The sequence below is a fragment of the Condylura cristata genome, unplaced genomic scaffold (genome assembly GCF_000260355.1).
Source record: "Condylura cristata isolate star-nosed mole 26May11 unplaced genomic scaffold, ConCri1.0 scaffold00016, whole genome shotgun sequence".
NCBI lineage: Eukaryota > Metazoa > Chordata > Mammalia > Eulipotyphla > Talpidae > Condylura > Condylura cristata.
In genome coordinates this window covers 21856010-21877189 of record NW_004567117.1, presented here as the reverse complement: position 1 = coordinate 21877189, position 21180 = coordinate 21856010, and the positions used below count along the sequence as shown (strand labels likewise).

General features: G+C 44.1%; 1 protein-coding gene across 1 annotated transcript in view; it reads right to left on the bottom strand.

The window, feature by feature from the left end:
- Nucleotides 1-4388: 4388 nt before the first annotated feature.
- Nucleotides 4389-21180, bottom strand: part of MOCOS (molybdenum cofactor sulfurase) — a 35067-nt gene continuing 18275 nt past the window's right edge. Inside the window, exons 9-15 of the mRNA XM_004683853.2 lie at nucleotides 20736-20901; nucleotides 17763-17841; nucleotides 16212-16336; nucleotides 11779-11881; nucleotides 9248-9383; nucleotides 5899-6003; nucleotides 4389-4622 (exon numbers count right to left, since the gene is read on the bottom strand). Coding sequence (XP_004683910.1) covers nucleotides 4470-4622; nucleotides 5899-6003; nucleotides 9248-9383; nucleotides 11779-11881; nucleotides 16212-16336; nucleotides 17763-17841; nucleotides 20736-20901 — 867 coding nt within the window. The 3' untranslated portion in view covers nucleotides 4389-4469. The remainder of the gene's footprint in view (nucleotides 4623-5898; nucleotides 6004-9247; nucleotides 9384-11778; nucleotides 11882-16211; nucleotides 16337-17762; nucleotides 17842-20735; nucleotides 20902-21180) is intronic.

The following is a 21180-nucleotide window of genomic DNA, read 5'->3' as shown; positions in this document are numbered from 1 at the left end:
AGGCTGCTACAATAAAACACCACAGACCAGTGGCTCATAGACTACAAGCGGTTGTTAGTCACAGTTCTGGAGGCTGGGAAGCCCAAGATCAAGGTGCTAAAGAGATCTGGTGTCAGGTGAGAGTCTATCCCTTCCTCACTGGACAGCAGTCTTCATTTGTGTCCTCACAAGACAGAGGAGGGAGGGAGCTCTCTGGGGCACTTAAACCACACTCACCAGTCTCCACCCTCATGACATAATCACCTCCTGAAGGCCTCCCAGCCAAATGTCCTCTCACTGGTCACACTGGGGATTAAGTTTCAACATGTGAGTGGGGGATGGGGTGGGCACACAAGCATTCTGTCTATAAGAACAAACTTCCTGCAACAGAGAGTTCTGACAACTCAGGGAAAGCAATCCTTATGTCTCAGTCCTGACCCCCAACCAGAGCAAGCAGTTTCCAGGGGAACTGCTGTTAAGAAGTGAGAATGAAGTCATTAATTCCTCCCACAGGTAGGACTGAAAAGACCAGGAGAGGTCTTATATGCTGTTCATGTTAGAAAGTGAACAGAGTGAGGTTGATTTTATAAACTGCAAGAAGCAGGAACAAATTAATCCTTGGGAGGCAGAGTGGTGTGTTAGTTGTATTAGGAAAGGAGAGCAACAAGAAAACCAGCAACAGTGAGTACATTGCAAAAATAACAAAGGTTAAGCTTGGGATCCTCACACAGAGCCCTTCCAAAACCCATTCTTTTCTCATAGAAGCCAATATTCATTTTTGTACCTAGTTTTTATTTTGTAATCTCTTATTCTCATTAAAGAGGACATTCATATTGCATAAGCTTGAGGTTCACAAAACTTACAACTGCTATTGAAACCAAGTTCTATATATTAAAGAGAGGGAGGGATAAAGAGAAATATCTAGCTAACAAATCAGCCAATTCAAAACAGCATCCTTTAAAAAAAATTCTAAGATCCTTTAAAAACTAAAAATGGAAATATATGATCCAGCAACATCATTCCTATTTACACAAAGAATATGAAAACACTAATATAAAAAAGATACAGATACCCTTGTGTTCATAGCAACATGGACTCAATCTAAATTGCCCATTTATAGGTGACTGAATAAAGAACAGGTAGTATATATATCTGGTAGAATACTACTCAGCTGTCAAAAACATGAAATTGTGCCTTATGGGACAACATAGATGACACAAGGTGAAATAAGTCAGAAAATAAAAGACAACTATCAGATGGTTTCACTTATAAGCAGAATATAACAAGCCAAAGGAAAAACACTGGCAGAACACAACATAAAGAGCCCTTATGCTGTGGAAATACACTGGTTAGCCAAGGGAAGGGGGAGAGGTGGGCTGAAAGGGGACAGGTGGACACTGTGATAGTGTGATGGCCCTGGATGTCTGTGAATGAGGGGGTGAAGCATATACTCATACTAAGGTACTAATCTGTACTCACGAGAGTATATTGTTTTTATCTAATGATTGGTAAACCAATAAAATTTAATTTTAGGGCAGGAAGAGCACACAGTACTATGGTATTGGCACATGGGTGAACTGGCAGTGGGAAGTCCACAGGGATTACAACCCAGATGAAAAAATGTACAAAATGAACAATGATGTAGTATAAATATATACATATATATATATATAAAGAATGATGTAGTATTAATATATACATATATAATATTAAATTTTTTAACTTAAAAAAAGTCTTTAAAATGGGAGACTTGAAAAGAATGCTCAATGCAATAAACATGATAAAAAAAAGATGTTGGCTGAAAATTAATATGACAAAAGAATAATTCAGGAACTAACGTTTAAAGTACTCCAACATCAGTGATGAGTTTCCTCTGTGCTGCTCTAATAAGGAAGCCAGGCAGAGAGAAGACCCTAGTTTTCCTTCCTCCAGGATTTGAGGATCAAATCTGAATTGTCTTCAGCCTCCTGCACTTACCCAGTGTAACCACCAGGTGGTAGGTGTGGCTTACTCAGGCATTATTTTGAGGCACAGTGCTAAACAGAAAATTCTCATTTAAAAAACATAATTTGAACTATCTGTGATTCTGAGATTTGATATTAGAATTAAATTCAAGGGGAATGACATTTCCCTTGAAGAGCACAGGGCTGAACTTTAGGAGGTAGGAACCAAGAAAGGGACCCAGACTCACACTGGCCTAATAAGTCTGAATGTGAAACCACTCCCGAAAACATACAAAATACATTTTTAGTGACAACCTCATACACTGAAATTATACACTAAAGAATTTGCTTTTAAAATCATACAAATGACTAATTCTATAACCCGGGTCAGCTGTAATGAAATCAACCAGTCCACCAATTTTATTGAACACCTATTATCTGCCAACACCAGATACACAGGTGGCCAAACAGACACAGGCTTTGTCCTCATGGACCTTACAGTTTCATGGAGACAGATCAATACTAAATCAATAAACATAAATGATTAATTAAATAACTGTCCTGTAAAGAAAAGTATTTGCATTAAAATGTCAAAAGTACGTCATAAAAGTCGCGATCACATAAAGAGGCATGGTGTTGTTAAAAGAATAAAATGAGTTACGCTTGTACCTGAAAACATATTGATAGCGCAGGTAACCACATTTTTTAGTATGTTTCCTTACTTGATTCCCATCATATTTAATGGGATATGAATTCCTGGAAAATTCTGCGGTGTGCCATCTGGGAGCCCATTTCCTCCCTCAGGAAACTGGCCCTCACCTGAACCCACTGGGCTCCAGCACACTGGTTGATGAGGGCGGGGCAGGCCGGTCCAGAAGACATGGAAGTGGGAAGTCTCAGAAGAGATTCAGTCTCAACACACCATTTGAAATACACTCCCCCCTCCAAGTTACCCATTTGTCTACTCTTCACTGACCTCAGAACCACTGAGTCAGAGGCCAGTTTTTACACTTGAATCTGCACAGCCAACAAAAGTGCCATGCATGGCTCCAGCTCGTCAACGCTTGATAACAGAAGCACAGCTCACCTCTTTTTTGTATTGTGCTGGGAATACCACAATGTGCTACAAGTAAGATCATAAAACAAGTGGGCCCCTAATCCTGAGGGCTCCAAATAAATCAGAACATGGTGCACTAAATAACAGTGACAGAGACATGGCGAGGCTGGCTTTAGGAAGATGTGGGGGCGTGGGAGGGCCGGGGGGGGTAAAAGGTTTGGGGGAGAGAAAGAATTGGACAAATGCAACAAAGTGCTGAAGGTCTGGTGTTCTCACATGGACTCCACACTTCAGCTGGACTTGGGCAGAGTGGACATGGGGGTGCACCAGCCCACGCTCCATTGTTCCAGTTGACAGGGCTAGATCTTGGCTGAAAGTCACCAGGAGACAGGTACAAGCTCAACACAGAGGAACTTTTGGGCAAGCCAGCGGTCTGGGTAACTTCATTAGACATGAGATTTCCTGCACTGGATAATCCGTGGAAGGCGGCAGATGTGCTGGTCAGAGATGGTACAGATTGATGAGATCCCTCAGCGCCTCTCTTGAATAGGATTTGGGGGCTCCAAAGCAGATGAAGCAACCCCACTGGTGGGCATGTGGAGGAGAGCACACTGCTGACATAACTCCACGATCACAGAGCACAATGATGTGCCCTCCCAGTGCATCCACTCCAGGGGGAAGAGGAATGGTGGGCAAGGATAAAAGCCACGGGAAGGGGGGTGCCGGCCTGTGCCTCTGCTCAACACTCAAATGTGCCGGTCAAACCTCCCCTAAGGAATACGGTCACAAGCCACACCCTGGCCCTGAACATAAGCCACATCCCCCATGTCCCTGAGGTTTGAGTGGTATATTCACAGTCCCTCCAGGTCGCTGGGTACTCCTGCTCTTTCACAGCAAAAAAAAGGGGTTTAAAGAGAGCCTAAAGATTCTTCCTAAAGACAAACTAACCATGTGGTAAAGTGGCAAAATAAAGGTTCTTTCTTCCCAATGAGTTGAAATTCTCACACTCCCAATATACAAGGAAGCTTGGCAACATGTCGGCAAAGCGCTTGTGCTGGATTTGTTTCCTGGAAAGCAGAAGCCTCGGACTGCTCTCCAAGCTGGAGCAGTGCAACTAGGGTGTGAAGAGTATAGTGCAGTCTCTACAGCCAGGGCGAACAAGCTCCACTGCAGACCTCAATAAGAGTAAAGACAGTCTGGCCCTCCCTGGGGCACAGCGGGTGAAAGCACTGCACTAAGAAGCTTAAACCACTTCAGCACGGAGGTGACCACATGGCGCGGCAGACCTCTCCTGACCGCCTGCTGCTCCCCTCAGCAGTGTACTTCGTCAATCTGCCTGTTCTGCTCCCCACTCTGTCTCTGCTGAATCCTCTCACCCTCCGCATCTCTGGTCTGTACCCCAGTTCTGTATGAATAAATAAATAAAGCTTAAAAAAAAAGAGTAAAGACAGTCATAAAAGAGAAATTTTTAGCTTATGCAGAAAAGTTTTTTAGGAGGTAACAGCCTGATGTTTCTCAGAAGCAGGTAAATTGTGGTGATCTGTATTTTCTTTCAACACAGGGAGCACTTGAGATCCCACGGACAGGAAACTGGGTGTAGACAGATCCAGGGGGGCATGCATCAGGTACACTCCAAAGTGCACCTGTGAGAAAAACAGTAAGTTACTTCAGCAGATGCAATAATTTTGTATACAAAATTTGTACAACTGAATTAATTAATTAAAAATTAAGTTCAATCTTTGAAGACAATTACTAGGCTATGTCTCACCTGTCTCTTAGTGGAAGTTAGTGAGAAACAGGAATGTTCAACTTCAGATACCAGAGATTCTCATTCTAAAGTGTTCTCTCTCAACAATCATTACCTGCTTCTGTATTTGTGGGCTCATTCCTTTTATCTCCTTTGCTATCCTGACTCCCTACAGGAGCACCTTATTCTTGTTCTTGACCTTTGACCACAGCCAGGTCAACTTCTGTTCAATACCAATATAAAGCCATTTTGTGAAATAAATGGCAAATTCTGCATTTTCCTTCAGAATATATGATGTGAGTTAAGTCCTCCAATTGTCCAGAATTACTTAAGTCTACTCAAGGTTTGTCATCAATGCATGCAAGCCAGAAGGAACCCTCTGAAGTATGAGGGCAGGCCTGAGACCCCCGTCTCCCCCGTTGCCATGGGTTGGCTTAGCTGAGCAGACAGACATATTGGTATGACACTCAAGCTAATACCTCTGCAGGCCACATCCACCCATATTTGTAAAGAGACTCGTATCAACCAAATATGAAACAAAACCTTAATTTTAGAGAAATCAGGAAAGTTAGCATGTCCATTTATTATTGGAAGGAGATGAATGTTTCTATTATTTTAGTTACTTTTTAAGAATTGCCCTATACAGGCTGATGCTTATTAGGCTTCCTGAAATTCTTCGCAAGCAGTAAGTCCTAGCAGAAAGTGCAAGTTTAGAAATAAATATCCCCAAAGAACCAGTCTGTTGGCTATTTTAGTTTTTATAGGCTGGAATCCACAACAACCCTCTAGCAGATGACTTTGTATAGTGAAATTTACTGGATCTTTCTATGCAGGTGCTCTACTCACAAGGCACTTTACTCTTCAAGAAACCTCTGACGTGAAGAACATGTGATTGAGGCAACAGAATTACTTTACTTATGTCTTATTTATATTCCATATCGCTTCAACAAGACTTGAGAGCATTAAAAACACAAACTAGACTGAGAAAACAAATTGTGAGGAAATAGATGCAAAGGAAAAATAAGATGGTGCCATAGAGACGGTCAGAAACTTAATGGTGGCCCATCACAGAATGGTCCCCACTTCTAAAAGTGACTCAGCACTATTAGTCCTAATAGTAATATGCACATCTGTGAGTACTACAAGGTCCCAAATTGTGGAATCATGCTTACCTTTCGCTCTCGACTCTCAGAAAGCTTTTGGAAAACCTCTTGGTTCCGCTGCCCGGTTTGCTGGTCGATGCATATCATCTGGCATCTGTGACAAGGCCCCACAACCTGGGAGAAAAGAAGGGAAAGTGAGCCAACCTCCCACTCTGCAGCTAGGAGTCCAGTCCCAAAGAATCAGCTGGACAAGGTCGTGCCCAGTCGTCAGACTCACACAGACCCAAACAGTGCTATGCTGACCGCAGGCCAGAGAGCAGGGCCTCCTCACAGCACTGACTGCGGAGTCATCCACATTTGTTTGTCAACTGAAAATGCTGCAGCCTCAGGGTTTTGAAGAGAGAGCAAACTTTTGCGAATCTCAGAGTTTTGAGGATCCTCCAAGAACACTAATTGGAAGACAAACTGAGCACAGAGCACGTCATCAGAAAGAATGTAGAGTCCCTGTCCTTTGATGCAGCAATTTCACTATGGGGGAATCAACTTAAGAACAGAATCAAAAGTGCAAACACAAGTTCCTATACAAGGATATTTCTCCCACTATTTGTGACAGGGAAACTCTTATAACATCTAAAACATCAAATGGTTATGGCAAAGATGCCATAGCTATATAAATATCATGCAGGTATTGAAATTAATCCACAAAAGGTTTTAAATAAAATGTTTATTTTATAAGTGAACTAAACAGGAAACAAAATTCTGGCTTGTGTGTATGTATGCATATTATTTAAACATAGACAAATGCACACAGTGCATGAAACACAGCACACCGCTTCTCAAAGTTGCCAAACAATATGGTAGAACTTCTGTTTTGGAAGGTCTACCACAAGCATGAGTGACTTCTATAGTTAAAAAGTCCCTCATAAATGTTAACAGAAAAGAAGAAAGTCTGCAGCTCAACAGTGACCAGATGCTTCTTTCAACACACATGCAAAAGATATAAATGTAATGGGGCCTCCCTGGTGGCACAGGGGTTAAAGTCTCAGCTCTATCAAGCTATTACCAGCCATTGTGGCATGAATTTGATCTTCAGCCAGGGAGCTGACCCACATGGCACAGCATGGTGAAGGGACCTCTCCTGCCTCACCCACTGCTCCCCTCAGCAGTGTATTTCAGTAAATCCACCTGTTCTGCTCCCCATTCTTTCTCTGGTGAATCCTCTCATCCCCTACTTCTCTGGCCTACACTCCAGTTATTGTATGCATAAATAAGTCTTTTTTTAAAAATCAAGGTAATGGCTCCCACTGTCGCATCCAACATGTGTCTCTCACCTGTGTCTCTCCCACATGTCTCTACAAATCTCTCCTTCTATGTCTCGCAAATCCCTGTGTTACAGGGCAGGGAGAGAGGCACCACCAAACCCCCAGACCTGCTTGCTCTAAATAGGTTCTGCCATCTGCCACATCAAGACAAAATATATAAGATCTTTAATGGAAAGGGACTTTAATACAATTAATACGTGAAACAGAAAAGACAAGGAATATAGTTTCTAAATCAAACACCCAAAGTTACTTGGCCCCTTGTGGGCAAAAGTCCACCCAAAAGGGATTGGCTCAAAACAAGCCTGAAAGCTGGCACAAGCCTAAAACACCTTCTGGCCGGGACCCATAGAAAAGGGTGAGAAATAGCCAGACAAGTCTGGGAGGAAAAGAGCAAAATCAAGATAAACACTGTCATAGTGAACCTCCCACGGTCTCTCGCCCACGTCTGTTTTCAATCAGCCCAGAGCCAAGAAACAAGAGTCGCTTCACATGTCTCTCTGCTCCATGTGCCTCCCTCAGGTCTCCCTCCGGGCTCCATCCTGCTTCCTTCCACCTCAGTGACCTCTCCACCCTCCTTCTGGGTGGGTTAGGGAACCTGGAACCTGCCCTTTTCCTGGGTCCACGCTGTTACACCTGGTGCAAGTCCAAAGCCAAGACTCTGCGCCCTTCTGCACACGTGCCTCCCTGAGCCCACTGCCTCTACGGAATATGACGAGGCCACTCGGCTCCATCTCGCACTGGGAACATGGTACCTCCCCTTGCAGGTGCTCTCACTGAGGTTTGCATGGGTGCCTCATGGGCACAGCGGGCTGGGCTGCACCATCCCCAGGAGGCTCGTAGTCATTTCTATATAGTGGATAGTTGTAATCTCAATTGTGAGGAGTACCAAATGCCAGGTCTGTGTTTGACTTTCCAGAACCAGCATCTGAAATCACCACCAAACCCAGCTAAGGATCTAGATAAGGAAATGAGGCCTTGGAGGTCAGGGGTCAGCCAAGCCTCTCCAGGCCAGTGCTGGGCAGTCCCTTCCTGGCACACTCCACATGCCAGCTGTTTAGGAAACCTGGAAATCTTGCTTTTATGACCTCAGTGATGTTACCTGTGACAGTTTAATGCCTGCCAGTTAGAATGTGAATGTTAGGAACAGGACAAGAAACATTTTTGTTTTAATTGAGTTTTCTTATTTCTGTACATACTTCCTGTGTGCACAGGAGTGAGAAGAGGAGAAAATGGTTGTAAAGAAATCAAGTTCCTTTGTACCTTTCGCTTGTGCAATGAAAGAAGCATCTGGTCATTATTGAGCTGCAAACTTTTTTCTTTTCTGTTAACATATGAGGGCCTTTTTTTTTTTTACACTGAAAAATAATTTCACTTTCTTCTTGGTATTGCTCAACTATGAGGGCCTTTTTAACTATACCACTCATGCTCATGGCAGACCTCCCATGACAGCCAGTGGGGAGGCGTGATGTGCTCAGAGAAGTCAGAGGTCAGCAGGTCAGGTCTCAGGAGGTCACCCCAGTATGGACTGTTGGTCTCACCTCCCTTTCTCCTATCTTTGAAGCTCACAGCATGGTCTTGGGGAGCCCAAAGCCTCAGTAGAGAGGGCACCCCCATTGCTGTCCTCTGGCCATGAGCTTCTCCCCAGCTGCCGGTGAGGCAAAACAACTGAGCAAGTGGAGGGAGTGGCAGTGGGTACTGAAGTTCATGGCTAGACACCTGGGTCCCCTCCATGAGCTTCAGGTAGCCAGAAAGTCCAACAAGTTTCAGGAGAATGAAGTTCCCATAGATACAGCATTCCCCAAAAAACAAGAATTTTAACCTAGACAGGGCTACGGTGGAGACAGCACTGAGCTCTCCACCTGTACGGGCAGTCTCTCCTCCACACGGGAAACAGACAGTGGACACCTGTGTGGGGAACAAGCAATGGATCGTCCCAATGGGATCCCAGAGTGGCGACGTCACATACCTGACTCTGAAATTTTGTACTTAAGAGTAAGAGAGGGACAGACTCTGCCTGCCACCATCCTGGCCAAGGACAGAGATGAAGTTCCATCAGCAATCCTTGAAAAAGGGTGATAGAACTTCCTGGAACTCACCTGGAAACGCATCGAGCCAACTGAAATCTCTTCCCATTTCTCTTCTTCAAAAGGCCTTGTTCCATCGGTAATAATATTGGCACGGAATCGTGGGATGAGGTCTTTCATTGGGAATTCCTCCTTTCCATTCTCACCACTGTTTAAAGCATACCAAAATAGGAAAGGGGGCTTGATTACAGCACCATTGTCATAATTCTGTCTATTTACCATGCGATGCCTGACTTTTTCACTGTACTCTGAGTTGAGGTCTGGATGATGAGATTAAGTTTTTGCCATAAGTTCAGGCCAAGAGATACCCACGTGAAAGACAGCCCTCCATGCTCTCTCCTGGAGATAGTCCCATGGCCAGGAGAGACTCAAAGAGGCAGTGCAATGGGTAAGTAGATCTTAGTAAAGAAACCAAGCGAAAAACTCCCACGGAAACACTTCCACAAAGGTAAGATGGTCAACAGGTGTCAGTAACAGAGACCAGGACGGCACTGAGGCTCATACTCTTTGGTAGTCGAAGATCATAAAGCAACACAGTGCCCACAGGGGAGGCATCAATGTCTATTCCCTAACATTAATCCTGTTTGTAGTTTTAACTAGCGTATGATATTTTTCTAACTACTGTTTTACCAAAAAAAGTTCAATTGCTGTGAGGTCCCATAAAATGGTCTCTACACCACCACACATCCCTTCCCCCCAGGGGTAAAACACCATAAAGAGCATGTTGTGTCGTCCCACTATTTTGCATCCAAGAACAGATGAAAGACATCAGAAGAGCAGGGGTCTTCATTTGACAGGGGCAGGCAGGAGATCTGGGGAAAGGGGGCTGATTAAGAGGGGTTCTAAGGAAGGTTTGGGCGTACTGTAAGTGTTCTCTACTTGATCTGGATGATGGTTACATGTACACATCTTTACATATATACAGATCTTTAAAAATTCATAGAGCTGTGTGCTGATAATACTTGTACTTTGCTGTACTTCAATAAAAAGAAAATTTAATCCTTGAAAATGAGGATTAAGTAATTTTCCCTGAAACAAACCTCAAAAGCTTTAGAGGGAGAGTAGGGGTCTCAATCCGCCTCAACAGTGACTGGCTTAGGAAGAGCCAGCAACCAGGGTGACCAGGTCTAGCTTTGCCACTACGTGCAATGCCAACAATCAGCTGGAACTAGAGAGACTGCAGTTTCCACATCTGAAAGAAGAGGATCAGTGCTTTCCAGTCCTAAATTTCTCCACTCAGGATTTACACTCCAGGTTAAATTTTTGTATTTTGTAATAGGAAGAGTATTACATCCAAAAGCTAATGTGATCAGCATGTTTGACAGAGTCCATTAATTACAGGACAGAAAGACACACCAACCAGGGCCACAAGCGACCCCTGCCAGGTACTAGCCACAAGCTGTGCCTCTTAGCTTTGACCACTTCTCCTGCCTTCCCCTGCTTGTCAACTGGCTCCACACCAACATGGTAAGAAACTAGGACCCTAGGCCTCCTCCCAGAGGAGCCATAGTCATAGGAAGCTGGTCCTTACCTCCTACCTTTCCACACCAAGAATCCCCCCAACCTGCTTTATGATCTTCGACTGCCAAAGAGTGCTAGCCCTCAGGGCTGTCCTGGTCCCTGGCTACCTGAGGAGAAGGGTGATTCAGTGCCAGGAAATCTCAGTGACCACCCAGGAGCCACACAGCCTCTTCCAGGAAGGGCAAGCTACATTATGGCCAGGGAAAACACTATTGTATGTTTTTGCTAATGATTCTAAACAGGAAGTACTGACAGTCCATCTTTGACATTTTTGTTAAACTACAGTTGCAAGTATGCGTACACACACACACACACACACACGCACACGCACACACACACACACGATCAGATGGTGCAAGAGTCACAGGATCCTAGCTTACCATGCTCCCTGCCATGTGGAGAAGAAACAAGCAGCCAGTCATAGCCCCAAATAACAGCTGAGTCCTTTTTTAGCCAACTGCCTAACCATCTTGGGACTTGAATCTCCTCTGAAGAACACGAGAAAGGTCAGACTCATCAAGACCCTTTCTTTCTTTTTTTTTTAATCAAGACCCTTTCTGAAGTCAACATCTTATTGTTATTAGGGTGTTGGGAAAGTAAGCAGGTGCCAGTTCTGCCTGAAGGTAAAACCTATAATTACAGCTTTAAAAACTTTTTGTACCACTGTACTTTCTATTCAAAGTGACTTTAGAAATGGGGCAAAGCTTTTAGGGAACAAAGGACAGTGAAGGAGGGACAATGAAATTAGGTCAGGTTATTGGTCACTCGAAGAAAATGTTAAGAAATGGAATGACAGTTGGGGTTCTCCTTTAAGTACTAGAGGATCAAGAAGGATTTTGAAAAAAAAAAATCCTCCAAAAGATTAATGGGAGCCGGCGTCCCTGGGCTTAGCAACTTCTTTGGCCTTTTTCTTGTCTGAACTCCTTAACTACTGAATCCTTTCTCCCCTTTGAGTGAGTTCAGCACTTAGTGAACTGACCCCTGGGACACCTGTCTACTATTCTCAAAGTAAAGGACCTCACCTGATGTTTAATTGCTGCTGAAGTTCCAAAAGGCTGCATCTGTTTATCAGCAGATACTGTGCCTCATTCACCAGAGAAAGGGTAGCTGTGGTACCAGATTGAGCTGAAAAACAATGGAGTATTTAAAAGAAGAGTTGCTTTCTTGGAATGTAGATGAATCATTCTTCCATTGACTTGCATTTTCAAAAGCAGAGACTTTTCTACTAGGGAAAAAATGGTAACCTGGAAATGTTAGAGGGAGTAAGCTCCATGAAAAGGGGAGGTCCCATGTTCCTTGGCCCATGTAATAAAGGGTGGAGCTGAAAATTTCAGCCAGGTGAAAATTTAGAGGACACTTGCAGAGACACTCAGTGACTTGGAGGAGACACATGGAGCAGACAGACTTGTGAAGAAGGTCAGCTTACTTCTCAGCTATGGACTTACACCAGGGTCTTGGGGACATGGAAGAAGACCATGGAGTTGAGACATGTAGAGACACTGGGAAGAGACGTGGATGAGACATCTGTGGGGATGTGGACGACGGCAGCTGTTACCTTAGCTTATACTTTGATTTTGCTCCTATCATTCCAGATTTGTCTGGCCCCTTCTGCCCCTTTCCTATGGTCCCCCAGAAGAAGGTACCTCAGACTTGTGACAAGTTTTGGGGTCTCAGTGGTCCTGCTTTTGGCCACCCTGTTTAGCTGGGCATTTACCTATGAGGGGTTGGGTCAATTTGGGCACTTCACTGGGAAACTATTATCCTTTCTTTCCTTCTTTCTCTATGTACACTATTCTCTTAAAGTTCTTTCACACTAAGTGTATGCTTTGTCTTTATACAGCAAATTGTAGAACCCATAGAGTGTGCAAGTTTGAGGATCCTGCGGTACCCTCAATTACCCACTAACAAAAATAATGAATAATGAATCTCAAAAACATAAAGGGACTCTCAAAATACTCAATTAATAATCTGAAAAATAAAATGCTGGAGTGAAACTATTCTAGCAAAGAACACTTGGAGCCAACATTCAGAAGATGGGCGATGAGGCAGTAGGTGGAGTCAGAGGCCCTTCAGGAAGGTGAGGGGGGAGATGGGTGTGGGGGGTTAAGGAGTTGGGAGGGGAGGGAGGGGTATTTGGGGGAGGGGGAAGGGAGAAGAAGGCGTGAAGGATGCAGCCAGAAAGATGCTCTGAATCTAGTCAGTGGAGTTGTCTTTGTTTTTAGGTAAGTGTGAAATATTCACCTAAGACATAAATAATGTAAGTTTTAAAACTGAAAGGAAAAATATTGAAAGAAATATCAAGTGTACTCAGAGCTGCAAATGGCCTGTTACCCTTCTCCTGTCTCCCACTGGTGGAGCAAAATCTGTTGTCATCAATGATGTTGATAAAACGGGTTGACTGGGCCAAAACCTAGTGAGCTGTCTCCAAATCGGTTCTGGTGGGCCTCAAAGTCCAAAGCATAGCTACTCCGAAGAGAGTCACTTTCCAGGTCCCCTTCTCTTATTTGTCCTCTTTTCTATAATGTTGTCTGAGAAGGGAGATGCAATCCCAGCCCTCCTCTCAAAAGGCCCTTCTTATGTCACAGAGAAAAGTGGCGCCTCACCCCTAGGGCTAAACACTTCCAGGGGAGAAAATAAAAGCCCCATTCAACACCCAGGCTGAAACAAGCACATCCTAAAGCTTGGGTGATGGGCCTCCTGGAGGTCAGAGGGGTTCCAGTCTGCTAGCCACAAAACTGCCCAATCTAATTAAGTTGTCAAGTGACCAGTGATTAAAGTCACCTTAATGTTAGATCCTGGTGCCTGTCAGGACCCTCAAAGAAAAGGATTGGGTGACAATGTGGGAGCCAAACTCCTTTCATCATCAACTCTCTTGAGTAACTAGGTCTTAAAGGCTGAGCACTACCACCCTGGTCATGGGGGACAGCCATTCACAAATAGGGGGACGAATGGTGGAAGCTCAGCTATCTCATTAAGAGACTCATTTTCAGCAATGTTTTCTCTGTGTTTAGTAACCATGTTTTGGAGTCTGTACTTTAGCTGTTTTACTCAACTGTGTGCTATTACAAATGACAAATTATAAGAACTCAACTTAAAAGAAATTTCTTAACACTGACTTTACAAACACAGTAAACTTTTAAAATATCAGTATATTTCAACTTCTATGTGATTGCAGCTTCAGCTAAATATGATAGGGGCGTCAAGGAAGGATTTTCAAGCATGAAATATGTAACACTAAGGTACATTTCTATCAAGGATGTAGAATAGAAGTATCAGTTGAAAGAGGAAAAGGAAAGAAAATTTCTGACCATTAATAGATAACTTGTTCATCCATATTAACACACACACTTATATATATTATGAAAAATCATGAGAACCAAATTGCTATGTTACAGAGATCCCACTGGTTAGTGATTAAAAGTTCTATGAGCAAGGATTAATTTAAAATGACAATATTTAATTTATAGTATGCTGGAAGTAACATCCTTTGCAACTATTTAAATGTAGGTAACAATGTAAAACATACAACAAGGTAATGTAGCATTAATAAATTTCTTCTAAAATGGTCAAAACCAGAGACCTAGACCTTCGGAGGCCTCCCACCACAAGGCATCCTTGATGTGCAACCATTCTCATGCTGCCACCCCCGATCCTCCAGCATGCAAGCAAAAGATTTTCTTCTGTCCTCTGAGCCTACCTGTGCCTACCCATCTACACCAGGGCAGTCACCGGAGCCTCCAGCCTGCCCTCTGTGCTTCCTTCTGTCCCTCTCTGATGAAGCTTCAGATCACACCAGGAGAGTCTTTCAAACACACAGGGTCAGTGAGCTGCTCCTGCTACCAGATAGTACTGACACCTCCATCAATATCCATTCCTTCTCCCAGCCCAGACCCATCCCTCGCCTGTCACCTAAACTCTTCTCCATCCCCCCAAATGCCAAGCCCTGCCATGGTGCTCCAAGGAAACGTTCTGCCTCCCTGCCTAGAAATGCCCAGGAAGATGCAATTCCAAACTCATCTGCTCCCTGAATCCTCTGCGACTCTCTCTAGATGCAGGGGATGCCTCCCCACTTCCATGCTTTGCACAAACCTTCACTATGTCCCATACGCTGTAGTGTCACTGTCTGCTGAGTCACTGCCCCTAAAATGAGATCCCAAAGCACTATGACCATTGCTTATCATTTCAGCCAGTCTCCTGAAGACCCAGCCAAGCCCCTGGTACACAGTAGGCACTATGGATGGCTGGATTATATTCAGGGTAGTGCTGGTCCTGAGGAACCCCACCCCTTGCATGTCTCTATTCATAGAAACACACTTTCTCTCTTTTAATCATGTCTATAAGATTATCCATGTCCAGGCCCTCCCTGGTGGCGCAGCAGGTAAAAGCACAGCACAAAGAAGCTTAAGCCACTTCTGCATGAGTTTGATCCCTGCCTGCCCAGGAGGTGACCACATGGCGTGGCAGACCTCTCCTGACTCGCCCGCTGCTCCCCTCAGCAGTGTACTTCGTTGATCTGCTTGTTCTGCTCCCCACTCTGTCCCTGGTGAATTCTCTCACCCTCCGCATCTCTAGTCTGTACCCCAGTTCTGTATGCATAAATAAATAATCTTTAAAAAAAAAAAAAAGATTATCCATGTCTACTATCAACCTACCCCCACAATTAAATGATCATTTTGCTCCTCTTATCAATGACATAGCAGCTCAAATTCTTTTAGTTTATGATTTGAAAAAAATTATGAAAACTTGTAAAAGTAAAGTAGATGACTTCCTCTACTTTTTCTATCACATATCTTTGGGAACCATAAGTTCACCTTAGACTTGGTTACAAGTCCCTGTGTGGACACACTGCTACTCAGCTTAAAAGTCTCTGAGAGCTAATCACTAGAACAAGTCATCACTACACAACTCAGTAATACAACCAGAATCCACCCATCTGGTATTCCAGTGTTTAATGAGCAACTACTATGTTCCAGGTGCTTTCAAGGTACTATCTTCTCTGCTCTATCATTTCAGCAGCCTATCACAGAAAAAAAAATTGTCGAATCTCTTGAACATTTACAGAAGGTGAGGTGCCATAAGTTAAAAGATTTTTCAAGGTTTCACAATTATCTGGGTACCAAGACCAGGTACCCAGATTTTCTTAGAACATAGAAATTACTAGTGCTTTTATTTTAAAAAACTGCATTATGCTTCCAAGCATGCAGGACCGAGACAGAGCACCTGGATACCTGCTAGGCAGCTGGCTGGAAGCCTACCTGAACCCCTCAGAGCTATGCTGGGGCCACCCATGGGGTCCTGCTGATCTGGTGAGCAGCTAAAACACCTCTCTGCCAAAGACTGACTATCCCACTCTCTATTCATGAGCAAGTCTCCCTGGAAATCTGTTCCATGCGCTGACATATGCAAGGGTAAACCCAACTTCCTGTCCCCTGAGAAGTGATCCAAAATGTGGTACCTTTGCCATGTTTCTTCTTTGCGTTTCTTTGAAAATTTGAACTTAGTTTAATCAAATGACATGGACGGCCAAAAAACCTTGACAACCAGCTTGAAATTTTTTCTCCACAATCGTAAGTATTTACCCTGGGGGAAAAAAAATTGGAGTGGGGGAGAAGGAAGGGAGGAGTGGTAATGTTAAAATACAGTTCTTTATTTTTAAATAATTATCCAAACAACATAAAGCTAGATTTTACAATGGGACAGGACAGGATCCAAAAGCATTAGTGAACTGTTAATATTTTAGTATTTGTAGAGTAAAGTGATTGGGATATTAGGTGGGCTGGGAACCCCTCAGTTAAGATTTCCACAATCAGGCCTTCCCTGGTGGCACAGTAGGTTAAAGCACAGCACTACAAAAGCTAGCTGCAGCATGAGTTCAATCCTCAGCTAAGGAGCTGACCCATTTGGAGCAGAAGACCTCTCCTGTCTCACCTGCTGCTCCCCTCAGCAGTGTACTTCATCGATCTACCTGTTCTGCTCCCTACTCTGTCTCTGGTGAAGCCTCTCACTGCCCCTGCTCCTCTGGCTTGTACCCCCACCCCCCAGTTCTGTATGTATAAATAAATTTTGAAAAAAAAAGGTTTCCACAATCAGAAAATTTGCTATTCTACATGCTTCCAGATTCCAGATTATGAATGCCAGAATTTGATATATTCAATATGAAATAGAAATGCTCGTATTTTTAACCTCATGTTCTATAGTTCTTAGAATTGTGGAGATAATTAATCACCAGTAACTCAGATTAGGTAATAATCCACAAATATATGGAATATAATTCCCAGTTATATAATCTGAAAGGTATATAGTCTGAAAGACATTCTGAAACCCCCTCACCCTCATTCTCTAAATCCAGTCCATCAGCTACTTCAGATTATTGTAATACATATCTCATGACCACCTAGAACCCACCCTGATAGGGTTCATTTTGTCTCATCTGTTATGATCACAGATGCTCAGCTGGCCTTCCCACTGGTACTCCCCCTCCCCACTACTCTAAACCCACCAGTCAATCTTTCCAAAATGCTAATCAGGTCTGTTCCTCACACACTGTGGCCACAAACTCCACCATACTTTCTCTAAATTGTTTCCCACTTCACCACACTCTGTTCTAGGCTCTGCAGGAACAACACGGCTGAGCACTGCTCTCTCAGAGCCAACTGTAGAGTAAGGACTGAACTGGGTTTTGAGGAGAAACTAACAGTGAATGAGGACAGAGAGGGGAGCTGATTCCCGAGGGTGGTCAGAGGGCCCTCCTCCAAGAGGGAGGTGTTTAGCAGAGACCAGATGGAAGTCAGACTACCTGGAGGTGAGGGAGATGAGACTCTCTCCCAGGAGAGGTATAAAGAGAGGAGGTGCATTCCATGCAGTGGGAACAGTGAATGCAGTCCTGAGGAAGGAAAAGCGCTTGGCAGACATCAAAGAGCGAGAAGCCAGTATGGTTAGAGCAGGGTGTATGCAGGGGAAATGGAGGTTGCACTCCCCTCCGGCTGTGAGCTTCCCACAGGCTCACCTGTCAGCACAGACCTTGCTCTGGCAAATCTGCATTGGTTCATTGCTCTCCTCAAGAGGCACCTTTATAGGTTCCATCCCTAATGAACCAAAGTGAGAGAAAAAATTAGCAGCATGTACAGAGAACAACTATGTGTGTAAATGTTCATTATCATGAAATATATAAGAATTTTAATGACCCTGAAAATTTTAATGACCCTGAATCAAATAACTGGCTGGGTCTTGGAGCTCTTTTCTCGACACAGAGTATCTCCATCATTACCAGTCCCACAAATGTCCTGGAATCCAGCCGCTTTCTCATGGAGGCCCCTGCACCAGAGGGCAGTCATGTGTATGGTCCCTGGACACCGTTAGTTCCTATGAAAGATTTGTCTACCTCCTGGTGATTGCACTTCCTGAAGTCACTGTTTCCTAACCTCCCATAAATCCTAGAAATAGGCAGGCAGGAGTGCAGGCCCATCTGTAAAGATATCGCTGTCGATTGTCGATTCTCAGTAGCCCCTAAGAATCAGCCTCAAATTATATTGCTGCATCAGTCCTCATTCTCACGACAAAGCTCACAGTATGACATACATAGCATACATCTAAAGAAGTATACAACACTCATCATAACAGTTTAAAGAATAATAATACTCAATGTCCCCACTTCCCAGCAAAAGTGATATAAAGATTAGAGTGAAATATGTAGGTAAAACTAAAGGAAACTGATCCATCCTATTGAGGAAAAAAAAGACATTTGAGAAAGTCTGAAATTGCTGAGGCCTTTGCTGTTCTGTATTCCTTATCCTCTAGGAGTCATTAAAAGTCTAGGGAGGGGCCCTCCCTGGTGGCCCAGTGGGTTAAAGCACAGCACTAAGAAGCTTAAGCCACTTCCGCATGAGTTGATCCCCGCCAGCCCCAGAGGAGATCCACATGGCGAGGCAGACCTCTCCTGACCCGCCTGCTGCTCCCCTCAGCAGTGTACTTTGTCCATCTGCCTGTTCTGTTCCCCACTCTCTCTGGCGAATCGTCTCACCCTCCACATCTCTGCCCTGTACCCCAGTTCTGTATGAATAAATAAATAAATCTTTAAAAAAAAAAAAAAAAGTCTAGGGAGGGCTCTCCCTGGTGGCGCAACAGGTTAAAGCACTGCACAATGAAGCTCTCCAGCCACTACAACACAAATTCAATCCCTAGCCAGGGAGCTGACCCACATGGCAAGCAGACTTCTCCTGACCCACCCACTGCTCCCCTCAGCAGTGTATTTCAGTAGATCTACCTGTTCTGCTCCCCACTCTGTCTCTAGTCTCTCATCCACCACACCTCTGGCTTGCACGCCAGTTCTGTAAGCATAAATAAATAAATAAAACTTATTTAAAAAAAAAAAAGTCTAGGGAAAGGCATGAAGCCTAGGCCCTCAATAGAATTCATGGAGGCCCCTTCTCGGTGGACAGCAAAAGCACGACCTCCTCCTGTCTGTCCCCTCTGTGCCCTCCAGCCCTCTCAGCACTGCTACCAGTTGGGACCCCACCTGCCCATCAGGTATCCACAGGTCAGTCACACCTGCATTGCTGCTTCATTGCACACAGCACAGCACAGCATCTGGTCCATCTGCAACTCTTAGAGTTTCATGTGCTGCCCAAGACCTATGCCCATCACAACAGGCCTTTCACCACAGCAAAGTGAAGCCACAGTTTGTGTCAAAGCTATTCCAAGAACAATCCCCCTGCTTCTCTGCTGCTTACATGTGAAGAGCCAGTTCCACACCCCTGCCCTTGTATGGGGAATGTCAGTAGAATTGATCCAAGATGTTTCAGAAATTCACAGAAGGAATATGCTGCGCTGAGCAGTAATAGATGTTGCTTTGCTATGCCAAAGGATATATATGGAAGAATAACAGCAGGCATGCGACAGAGAAGAGAATAGTAAAATAAGCTTAGCATTGGTTTTGGGCGGTAGCTGCAGCAGAGTGAGGATAGACAGCATGAGGACATGTGCCAGCGCACCGGGCGCCATCGGCAGCCAGGGAGAGGGCTACGCTTAGCCTCTCTGCCCTTACTGGAGTCTCTGGATAAAGCACTCAGGGTCTCTGGCCCTCGGTTGCCTTATAAAGGGTCATGTCAGACATCATTTTAAGGCAAAAAAAAATTGGGGATTTACATATGCTGAACCCAAGGACCCCACCCCCACCCCACCCCTGCCTCACCATCAAAGTTCATGGAGGTTTTGTTTTTTTATCTTAAAAGATGAAGGATGAGGATTGAGATGGGGGGGAATGTACAAAATGATATAAAAATAAACTGTTATAAATAAAAATTAAAAAAAAAAAGATGAAGGATGAGGAAATGAAAAGGCAGCAGTGGGAGGGGAGAAAGAAGAGAGGAGAAACAGAAGGAACCTAAAGCAAGTACAGCTAAATGTTGAGAGGAGTTACAATTCAGTGCAGTCACGTGTTATATGGCGCTCCATACCTCTGTCATCCAACACTGTGGCACTAGGCACAGGTAGTGATCAAAGTTAAGTTTTAAATTCATTTCAGTGTCCCTCTAGTCACAAGTGTTCAACAGCCATATGCAATGGCTACCAAGCTGCACGAGGTAGATAGTGAATTTTTCTATCCTCACAGAAAGTTCCATGGGACAGAGTTGGTCTATACTTTATGTATAGACAGTTTTATGTGCTATAAAAAGAGGAAGAATTAAAGTTTGCAGTACCTTTTATGATGAGTGAAAGAAATAAAAGGGATGTTGGTAAAAAGACATCATATAATTTCAAAATCAATTATCTCTCTATTTTCAGATTAGACTATCAGATCTTTACACTGCCCAGAAATTTCTCAAAACTGGGGGAATAAACTTTAATGTCTGCTAGACACCATTTCCCTTACCTTAGAATTATTTTAATATTTGGTAGAGGACAAGCCAATTTTTTACTTTCTTATGAAGATAAAGGCTACCGCATAGCTGCTTTGTATGCACGAACCGCGTGCTCATACCTTGGGCTTTGATGACCATGATCTTTTGTTGAAGGTCAATGAAAGGCTGGATCAGGCAGAGTCGGGGCTCCTGCTTCTGACTCAGGCAAATGCCATTGTGGTTCACAACCATCCAGTTCCGATCATACAACAGCCCCTGATTTCCTACGGGCCAACTTGTCTTTACCTAAAGAAAAGTGGATAACATACTTTAGGCCACAATTCTTCAAAAATGATCTTAAAGGCCCTCCCTGGTGGTGCAACAGGTTAGGACACAGCACTGCAAGCTGGCCACAGCCGTTTCAGTGCGAGTTCGATCCCCTGCCCCAGAGGTGACCCACCCAGCACAGCAGAGCTCTCCTGGCCTGCCCACTGCTCCCCTCAGCAGTGGACTTCTTCATCTGCCTGTTCTGCTCCCCACTCTGTCTCTCACCACCCCTGCACCTCTGGCCTGTACCCAAGTTCT